Consider the following 10,524-nt stretch of genomic DNA (forward strand, 5'->3'; position numbering starts at 1 on the left):
AGAATATAATCTTGATTTGCTAATAGAACAACATTGTAATCCGTAACAAATATCATGTCCAAAGATGGTAGTACATATGAGGTAGAGGCTGAGATGTTAATCTGTATCTGGGCAACCTGCTTTAGATAGAAAATAAGTTATGTACCAGTAAACTGTTTTCATCTATCCACATCATAAATTTGTTACTGTTGAACCCCTATTGGCTGACCACATTCATCCAATGAATTTATGTCTAGTAAGTTTGAACCTCTGGCAGCCTAGTTGGCTTCAGACAAGCGGTCTGTGTCCAAATATGGTATGCCACAGTTTCTGAATCTATCTCAGCTGGAAAGAGTATAAGTAGAAAGGGAATAGACAAAAAAAAGGGATCAGTTAGCCAGGGCACGCATATCTATCTCAGCTTAATGTGAAGATTGCATAGGGTTTATATATACTAGTACCAAACAAACTAGCAGTTATGTATTCCCCTGAATTTCACAAGTTAACATACAGAAAAAGCAACCAGGAACATACAATTAGAGTCTAATGGGGTGTAAGCGCTGCAGTTTCTTCACTCACAATTATCTGATGAAGATCATTTCACCGGCAAGACTAGCCCACCATATTGTGGCACTCTTCATCAGGAGATGTCTTCTAAAGACCCAAGCTACCGTTATGATATTATGTTAAGTTATACCTCAAATTTTAGAGGTTGTCCTGTCCCGCAACTGCATCTCTAGCGCGACAACTTGTTCCTTGAGACGAGTGATTATTGTTTCCAACTCAACCTTTTCTGCTTCTCGAGCTTCAGACGCCTCTCTAATCATTTCCGGTGTCCCGACTTCCCGTCCTGGTTGGAGAATCACTTGACCTGCATTGGTGGCTCTTGAATCTCTGACCTGGGCATCTTTCACCCACTCGAATGGTCTAAGATAGTAGAGTGTTTTGGTAGAAATTACTCTCTTGACCATTTCACTGTTTCCATATACTAGACCATCACAAGATGCATCATCATTGTTTCCTACAGAAAAAAAAAGGTAAAGTATGCATTAGCAATAGCTTGCTATGACGATTCATCAATTCTTCTACAGTAGATATGAGGCTGAGATGTTTTCATGTGCTATTTCATTTTACCTTCCAAAACACCTGAGCTTTCTGTATCCACCTTCGCTCTCTGAACTTCCTTTTCTGTGACATTGTGTGTCTGCACCTCATCATCAATGGATCCTTCTAAGACAAAGACATCAACACTAGTGACATGAGTTACTTTATTAACTGTGGATCCTTGACTGGGAGTGGTATCACTTTGGACATTATTAGCAAGCTCATAACCACAATTGTTGTGCACCATGATGATATCTTTGGACGACTCGGTGCAGTCCTGCGCATCTCCTACACCAGCAGGGGCAGGGAGCCCTTCAGCTTTCATGGTTCTTGGGCTAATAACTGCGACATGAAGTTGTTTCATCCTTGCAGCATTAGCAACAGCAGCAGCACATGCCGACGAGTAAGGCTTCCACCATTGTGCATATTCAACCGTCATGCCCGGATCACGTTGCGGAACGAAAAAGGAAACGTCTTCAGGCCGCATCCTGTATGTCGCCCACGCGGTCTTTCGACATGAATTGGCACGGGGGATAGTCCCGGGCACGTCTTGATCGAAGCCCAGCTGCCTTGCGACGCGGTGCGGACAGTAGTGCTCGATGCATTGCATGCCGACGAGTTCACAAGGTAGCAGACACTGCGCAAAGGATTGCAGCTCCTTGCTTGTTGCTACAACATGGCAGTGCACCCAGCAGCCATCTTTGCCTTGTGGCAGAGCAAAGCTACTGCCTCCATAAGGCCTCCATTCGAACTCCTCCGGGGACATGAGCACGGCGTGGATGTACCCAGGATCAAGCGGGTTTCTGATGTTGTGCCACTTGACAGCCCTCGGCATGCCCTGATCGTCGCCGTGGGAGGCAGTGTTTGGTGTCTCAGGACGAAGCTCTGGGAAGCGCTCCCAGACCCATAGCTGGAGGATGTGCAGTGGCGCACTCGCCACGAACGGCTGATGGGTGGTGCCCAAGCTTAAGTGGTGACTGAGTGCGGAGAGGTCATTGTAGATGTTGGCAAGAACGGCGGGTGCGAGGGCCGAGCACCTGCCGCGCGCCAGTCCGGCGGCGAGGGGGAACACGTCCGGTCTGACCACGTCGAATGGCGGCGCCGGAAGCACGTATCTGGTCAACCACATGGCCAGAAACGCCCCGTGCTCGAGCAATGTGGCCGCCTCGGCCTCTCCTCTGCCGGCGGCAGCGACCTCCCCCGTCGGCGGCTCCACGAATCGCTTAACCCACTGGGCAAACGAGGGTTTGTTGTTCGTGCATCTGTTGGGCGCGATCCGGGCGGCTTCGAGCGCGTCCACGTCGCCGCGGAGCTCGTCCGGGAGCCGGGACCACACCGGCCGGCCCAGCAGGGGCAGGCCCCCGAGCACGGCCATGTCCTCCAGCGTCACCGTGGCCTCGCCCCACGGGAAGACGAACGTGTTGGTGTCGCCGGACCAGAAAGCCGCGAGCTGCAGCAGCAGGCCCTCGTCCCGCCGCACCCAGCCGGTGGTTGCGAGGACGGCGTCCAAGATCCCAAGCTTCCGCCACAGGCGCTCATGCCGCGGCCGGAGCCTGGCCACCCACCGCCTCCACAGCTTCGAGGAGCCGGGCCAGGCCGTCCAATCCACAGGGAGCTCGTCGCCAAGAACAGGGTCGGCATTGCGGGGCGGGGACGGCAGAGCGGGGAGGCGAGCGCCCCCCGCGCGGGGGAGGAGGAAGTGGGCCGATCGGGCCGAGGGGCGGGAGGGATCGGCGCCGGAGACGATAGCGGTGGTGGCTTCCTGTACTAGGAGGCCGCGGAGCTCGTCGTCGCTGGACATTGCGGTGCCGGTGGCGCTCTGGGTGGGCTGGGGTTTTCTGGGCGGCGCAGAGCAAGGCGAGCGTGAGTAGGGAAGGTGCTCCGTGGAATTTGGGGTGGGTGGGAGGCAGTAATAATAAAATAACAAAAAGTAAAGTGGGGAGGAAGTAAATTAGGCTGTTCACTTTCCTACGCGCCGGAGTAGAGATGTCAGAGATGTTGCCATGGTGATGGGTGGCAGACGACGACATCAGCTTTGGCTGCTGCAAAGCATACGCAGACGTTTTGACTGAATTATTTCGACACTTTTAGCCATTCGGTTATCAAATTGTCCAGACAAGTCCAGATGTCCGAAATTCCGTAAATCGTGACCAAACCTCCGCAGACGGCTTCTGGCGTGCAGGTGGAGTTTGACTCCTCCTTTTGGCTTTGGCCGATTTTGGGGAGGCCCCCTCTCCTCAAGTTCCGTTTTCTCACCGCCACCTACATCCTCTATAACGCTAAGCTATCTAATTTTAAAAAGCTCATACTCAATTAAGGTTATCAATTAGAATTGGATCACCGGAAACGGGTCAACAATTTCTCAAAGGTCTCTCATTCAATTCTTTTATATCATACATTCTTTTATACTATCCACTATGCTTTTTAATTTTTAAGGTCTCACAATTAATTGAGGTATTCAATTTATAATTGGGTCAAATGATTTGACCGGGTCAACAATTTCTCAAGCTCTCCCATTCAATTCTTTCAATTCACTATTTGCTGAAGTTTGAAGCTCTTTCATTCAATTGAGGTATTCAAATTTGAATTTGGTTTATGATTTTGACCGGACCAACAATTTTTCAAATCAATCAGCAGCAACCGGGCTATAAAAACATATCAATCCCGCGCACCCACCGACCACCTACAAAAAAGAAGCGTCATCATGTAATATTGTAGCACCAATGTAGTACATGCAACCACTCACATAGAATTTTTTTTCACATAAATATAGGTTGGTTAGCGGATAACACAAAATCACACCACGAAAGAACCATCAAATTACGCATTATAAATAAAAATAATACACACTCTATCATCTCCCCCACCCGCCAAACAAAATATTACATTAGTTCCAAAATATAAGGGGTGATAGTTTTTTAGAAAGTAAAATTTCTTTAACTTTGACCGAGTTCAAAGCAAAAATATCGACATCCACAATATTAAACAAAAAAGTATGAAAATTCATTTCATGATGAATCTAAAAATATCGATTTGATATTATGGATTTTGATACATTTCTCTACAAATTTAATCAAACTTAAAATATTTTCCTTTTCAAGAAAGTAATACACCTTATATTTTAAAATATAGTGATTTTTTTAGATAACTCAACTACACCAACGCGCAGCAAAACGCACCCAACCCTTCTCGTATATATATGTGGTAGGAGGCAACTTCTAAAACACACCCAAATCCTTGAAGGTTGCCCCCTGCTGCCAACACGCCCCTTTTCTCTCCTCGCCTCTAGTTGATCTAGATGTGTCGCCGCTAGGCATTTTTTCCTCCTCACCGCAACTCCAACATGTTGACCCAAACGCACATGAGCTTTGTCTTTTTTGTCCGGTTGGATCGACTCGTCCGCCCCTTTTGCGGAAGGACAAGCAACAACAGGATATTGAAGGACGTCACACTCTCCCTCCGGTGATTAGCCGTGTTCCATTTTTTAGTCTTCTGTTGTCCGAGCTCTAAAGTCACCATCCGGTCCCGCAGAACTACTGCTCCTCCTCCCTTCTCAGCATGCTTCGGTATGGCCCCATCCGAATTTGCTTTGACCCAACCCTCATCTGGTGGTGTCCATCGTTGTAGAAGCCATACTTATATGTATTTAATTCTTATTATGGAAAATTCTTACATACTATTGATGGAAATACAGCAATGGACCGGGAGAAGTGGAAGGGTGAAATTCAAATTTATTTTTATTTTATTTGTGGGTAAAATTTCTGATCTATTCATCAACAGTCATGCTAGTATAAAGAACATCAGGGATAACAAAAAATAAAAATAAAATCCACTAACATTTGCTAAAGATGTACATATCGACTACACACCTCACAAGTTTTTTATTATTATTAAGAATATATCAATGATAACACTGAGGAAGATTGAAGGCATAAAGAAAATGTGTGGTTGACACGAAAATAATTGGCTAGGAAACCATTCCAATTAACATTTTGTTTGTAAGTTTTTGATAAATGTTTCCTTCATATTTTAAAACAATTTACCTAAAACAAGTTAATATTTTTAAACTATTTTAATATATATTTGAAAACAATTGGCTAGGAAACTCATACCAAATATAGGGACGCAAGCAGAAGGGTTAGTTGCGTTGAAATAATGATGAAAGACAAGTTACAAGGAGAAGAAGAAAAACATGTCTAAGTTGAAATGAGCATTTTACATCCACAAGGCCAGCCTGAACTACTCAAATGGTCAAAATAATCATCAACTGCAGCAGCGCGCTCCCGCCAGCCACTTGACAACCGCGTTCCTTCGTGCACGCGCACCTCCACCAATGCCGCGACGACAACAACCTCCTCGGTCGCGCCCATGCCGCCGCGTCCTTGCCCCTCGCCGGCGCCGGCGCGCTCATCCTCTCCCACGCCGCGATTGCCGACCTAACCTCCTCCCGCCTCCTCCTCCTTCCTCTGGACGACTGGAACTCACCCATCCTAAGCTCTGCGCGTACGTTTACATCCACATGCTCTGCTCCGCCGTGAGCCAGGACGACCGCACCTTCCCCTTCGTCCTCCACGCCGCCGCTGAGGCGCACGCAGCCAAGGGTCAAGCAGTCAAGCTCCACGCCGCCGCGCTCAGAAGCGGCCACCTTACGGACGTGTTCGCGGGCAACACGCTGCGCCTCTTTCTATGCGGCCACCTCACGGACGTGACGCGCGCGGGGTGTTTGATGAAATGCCAGTCCCGGATGTTGTCCGTAGTCTCGGCGTTCTTGGCCAACAAGATGCTAGATGATGTGAGGCAGGCATTGGTTAGTATGACGGAGAGCGGGCAGCGGGGTCCCTGTGAATGTGGCAAGCTTGGTCTCGGTTATGCCTGCCTTATAAGTAGCTGTGTACATACTACAGTGGCTACAGGCTTTTCTTGTAGGGGATCAGATGGTTAGCTGATGGTGCACTTATATGGCGGTATAAGAATGGATTCTACTGTATATAGCAACATAATATTACAAGTTCACCCAACATGATAATTATTGTCACTGTAATAGCAAAGGAACACATATGATGAGGAGTGCGATTGCTTTTAGAAGAGTCTAGATGTGGATGTCTACGCTGTATGACCTGACAAGAATCACATTAAGATGAGTAAATTTTTATTGGCGCCTACACATCTTTGCTTATGGAGTCTGGACTAGCAATGAAAGACAAGGTAAGCATTCTCAGACAACTTATCTCTCTACATAAATAACTTTGAGCAGTTCAACTGTCTGTGTCCATACAGCCATTGCATACTCAATGTATTCTCTGCATAGTAAAGTACCTTTTGGTAGCTCCTCAACTTTGAATCATAAATGCGCTGGGGGACAAGCAAGAAGATAATGCTGATGTGCTAATAGAACAATTTTGTAATCTGTAAAAATATCATGTTCAGAGATGATACTACAGATGAGTAGGGGCAGAGATGTTAATTTGCAGTATATAGGCAACCTTTAGATAGAAAATAAGCTATGTATCAGTAAACTGTTTCCAAATATGCACACCCCAAATCTGTTGAATCCTTGTTAGCCAATTCCATGCATCCAATGAACTCATGTCCTAGAAGGTCGAAACCACTATGACAGGATTCTCGGTTTGACTACTTGGTACAGAAGTTGGCCATTGGCACATCAACTGCGAAGCACCGTTTGTTTTAATCACAGCTAACTGAGGTAATCAGCTTGTTTTATGTAAGTCAAAAGATCAGTTAACAAGAGCACACACATATATGTATGTCATGGTCAAATCGGTCGTTTAGTGTGAAGATTGCATATCGTTTATCTATACCACCAAACAAACTAGCACTTATGTATTCCCCTGAATTTCACAACATAAAGAAAGAAGCAACCAGGAACATATAATCAGAGCTTAAGGAGCTGTAGTTTCTGCACGCACAATTAGCTGATGAAGATCATTTCATCGGCAAGACTAGCCCACCATTTTGTGGTACTCTTCATCGGGAGATGTCTTCTAAAGACCCAAGCTACCACTATACTATGTTAAGTTATACCTCAAATTTCCTAGGTTCTCCTGCCCCGCAACTGCACCTCTAGCGCCACGACTTGTTTCTTAAGACGATCAATTATTGTTTCCAACTCAACCTTTTCTGCTTCTCGAGCTTCAGACGCCTCTCTAATCATTTCCGTTGTTCCGACTTCCCGTCCTGGTTGGAAAATGACTTGACCTGCATTGGTGGCTCTTGAATCTCTGACCTGAGCATCTTTCACCCGCTTGAATGGTCTAAGATAGTAGAGTGTTTTAGTAGAAATTACTCTCTTAACCACTTCATTCTTTCCATATACTAGACCATTATAAGATGCATCATTGATTCCTGCAAAAAGGAAGAGGAAAAGTATGCATTAACCTTTATACAGTCTTTAAGCGACTCCATTGCTAGATATGAGGATGAGATATTTTCATGTGCTATTTCATTACCTTTTGAGTTTTCTCTGTCCACCTTCGCTCTCTGATCTCCCTCTGCCATTACATTGCGTGTCTGCATTTCATCAATGCATTCTTCTAAGACATCAACATTAGTTTGAACATTAGTGGCATGAGTTACTTTAACTGGTCCTTGTCTGAGAGTGATATCACTTTGGACAGTAGGAAGCTCATAATCACTATTGTTTTGGACCATGATTTCCTTCGACTCATCTCTTCTTATGGTGACCAGATGTCGTTCGAATTCTTCATTTGGCTGGTCTGAGTTGGATGCTGCCATCGTCAACTTGGACAGTTCCATATAAATTGCACTCGCCTCGCTATCCTTTCTGAATATTTCATCCAACTCATTACCACTGATGGCCAAGATGTCTGGAAGATTTGAATACATGTCCGCTCCAATTGCAGCTCTAATGCCTTTGTTGCTTCTAGCGGTCGCTGCACCCTCGACTTCCCCATGTTCTGAACTGAAATTCTTCTCATCACACGGAATAACCGAGCCTAATGCTTGCTCTTCAAAATTCTCATTCTTGGTGACCGGCCCACACGATGGTTTATCAACTTCACTCACCAAAACTGCCTCTGCATCAGAGAAAGCTTTCTCAGCAACTTTGCGTGAAATTGCCCTACGTCTGCCTTTTCCTGCCCATCTTGGCACCAAATCCTTCACGGTTTCTGAATTTTGCTTTGTCTCGCCATCTTTCAAAATATGCGTCTCTGTATCCTGGCTTTCCGTCTTTAGAATGACACTATTCAGCCTCTCTTCCAGCGGAATCTCATCCTCTGTATCATCTTGCAGAGTCATCCCAGCCTCCAAGTGACGCTTTTTGCCACAATCTACACCACTGAGACTGAGACCATCAGCTTTCATCTTTCTTGGGCTAATAACTACAACATTAAGTTGTTTCATCCTTGCAGTATTAGCAACGGCGGCAGCACATGCTGACGAGTATTGCTTCCACCATTGTGCGTATTCAACTGTCATGCCCGGATCGCGTTGCGGAACGAAGAGCGAAACATTTTCAGGCTGCATTTTGTATGTCGCCCATGCCGTCTTTTGACTTGAGTTGGCACGGGCAACAGTCCCAGGTACGTCCTGATCGAAGCCGAGCTGCCTCGCGACACGGTGCGGACAGTATTGCTCGATGCATTGCATGCCGACAAGTTCGCAAGGTCGGAGACATTGCGCAAAGGATTGCAATCCCTTGCTTGCTGCTAATTCATTGCAGTGCACCCAGCAGCCACCTTTGGCTTGTGGCAGAGCAAAGCTACTGCCTCCGTACGGCCTCCATTTGAACTCATCCGGGGACATGAACACTGCATGGATGTGCCCAGGATCAAGCATCCTTCTGATATTGTACCACTTGGCAGCCCTCGGCATGCCGGGATCACCACCGTGGGAGTTGATGGCAGGGCAAAGCTCCGGGAAGCGCTCCCAGACCCATAGCTGGAGGATGTGCAGTGGCGCACTCGCCACGAACGGCTGATGGCTGGCGCCCAAGCTTAAGTGGCGACTGAGTGCGGAGAGGTCACTGTAGATGTTGGCAAGTACGGCAGGTGCGAGGGCCCAGCACCTGCCGCGCGCCAGTCCGGCGGCGAGGGGGAGCACGTCCGCTCTGACCACGTCGAATGACTCCACCGGAAGCACGTATCTGGTCAGCCACATGGCCAGAAACGCCCCGTGCTCGAGCAATGTGGCCGCCTCGGCCTCTCCTCTGCCGTCGCCAGCGGCACCAGCACCGGCACCGGCACCGGCACCGGTCTCCTCGATGAATTGCTTAACCCACAAGGTATAATTGACTCTCTTGCTCTTGCTCCAGTTGAGCGCGATCCGGACGGCTTGGAGCGCGTCCACGTCCCCGCGGAGCTCGTCCGGGAGCCGCGACCACACCGGCCTGCCCAGCAGGGGCAGGCCCCCGAGCACGGCCATGTCCTCCAGCGTCACCGTGGCCTCACCCCACGGGAAGAGGAACGTGTTGGTCTCGCCGGACCAGAAACCCGCGAGCTGGAGCAGCAGGTCCTCGTCCCGCCGCACCCAGCCCGTGGTCGCGAGAACGCCGTCCAAGATCCCAATTTTGCGCCACAGGCGCTCGTGCCGCGGCCGAAGCTTGGCCACCCACCGCCTCCACAGCTTGGAGCAGCCGGGCCAGTCCGTCCACTCCACCGCGAGCTCGTCGGCAAGAGGAACAGGGTCGGCATTGCGTGGCGGGGATGGCAGAGCGGGGAGGGGAGCGGCCCCCGCGCGGGGGAGGAGGAAGTGGGCCGATCGGGCGGTGGGGCTGGAGGGGTCGGCGCCGGAGACGATCGCGGCGGTGGATTCCTGGACCAGGAGGCCGCGGAGCTCGTCGTCGCTGGACATTGCGGTGGGGTTTCTGGGCTGGGTTGGGGTTTTCACGGCTGGAGAAAGGAAGCAGAGCAGAGCAGAGGCTGTGTGGAGTGTGGAGTGTGCCGTGTGGTCAGTGGTGGTTCTCCGCAGGTAGGGGAAAGTGAATGCGCGTCTTGGCCAGTCAGTACTTTCCCTACGCGGAGGACGAGCTTGCACAGGACAGGAGTAGCAGCAATGTTGCCATGCCCATGCTATGCTGGGGGCGGTGGACAAGGAGGCCGGCACTGATGTATGGGTGGCAGACGACCTTGGCTGATGCAAAACTTGATCAGCGCGGCGGGGCGTGTCATCGGAGGTGAAATTAGGATCTCGTCTCTGGTGCATCGATGGTCTCGAAGCATTTTTGGGCAGTGAAAATACATCAGTGCTGTAGCAATCCTACAATGGACCGGAAAGGTGACAAATTCTCAGACATAAAACCCGTGCGTGTAGACACAGAAACTTTCAGAAGAAATACGAACTGATTCACTATAAATCTGACGTCAGATTTTTGGAGGCTCTTGCTTTGTTTCTCGCAGCTCCTCGTCCGTCAGTACAGCTGCAAAACTGAATAATTGGACACTTTTACAGAGTCCACGTCTC

The 10,524-nt window shown here is 48.7% G+C and overlaps 2 protein-coding genes across 2 annotated transcripts; both read right to left on the reverse strand.

The window, feature by feature from the left end:
• Positions 1-390: 390 nt before the first annotated feature.
• On the reverse strand, positions 391-2,961 carry LOC125506018. Its single transcript, XM_048670902.1, has 2 exons — positions 1,114-2,961; positions 391-1,000 (listed from the first exon to the last, which is right to left on the reverse strand). Exons 1-2 carry the CDS (start codon positions 2,882-2,884, stop codon positions 678-680), a joined length of 2,094 nt encoding a protein of 697 aa, XP_048526859.1. The 5' UTR covers positions 2,885-2,961; the 3' UTR covers positions 391-677.
• A 3,907-nt stretch (positions 2,962-6,868) lies between these two features.
• Positions 6,869-10,032, reverse strand: LOC125506019. The gene is made up of 2 exons (XM_048670904.1): positions 7,551-10,032; positions 6,869-7,446 (listed from the first exon to the last, which is right to left on the reverse strand). The coding sequence occupies exons 1-2, from the start codon at positions 9,913-9,915 to the stop codon at positions 7,136-7,138; spliced, it is 2,676 nt and encodes an 891-aa protein (XP_048526861.1). The 5' UTR covers positions 9,916-10,032; the 3' UTR covers positions 6,869-7,135.
• Positions 10,033-10,524: the final 492 nt, after the last annotated feature.

The sequence above is a fragment of the Triticum urartu genome, chromosome 5 (assembly GCF_003073215.2).
Source record: "Triticum urartu cultivar G1812 chromosome 5, Tu2.1, whole genome shotgun sequence".
In the NCBI taxonomy this organism is placed as follows: domain Eukaryota; kingdom Viridiplantae; phylum Streptophyta; class Magnoliopsida; order Poales; family Poaceae; genus Triticum; species Triticum urartu.

Bases quoted from the DNA above. Each gene is read 5' to 3' on its own strand.
- LOC125506018 (XM_048670902.1), bottom strand. From the start codon at position 2,884: ATGTCCAGCGACGACGAGCTCCGCGGCCTCCTAGTACAGGAAGCCACC. The intron at 1,001-1,113 runs GTAAAATGAAAT...TTTTTTCTGTAG, and splicing joins AAGCTCAGGTGTTTTGGAAG to GAAACAATGATGATGCATCT.
- LOC125506019 (XM_048670904.1), bottom strand. From the start codon at position 9,915: ATGTCCAGCGACGACGAGCTCCGCGGCCTCCTGGTCCAGGAATCCACC. The intron at 7,447-7,550 runs GTAATGAAATAG...TCCTTTTTGCAG, and splicing joins GGACAGAGAAAACTCAAAAG to GAATCAATGATGCATCTTAT.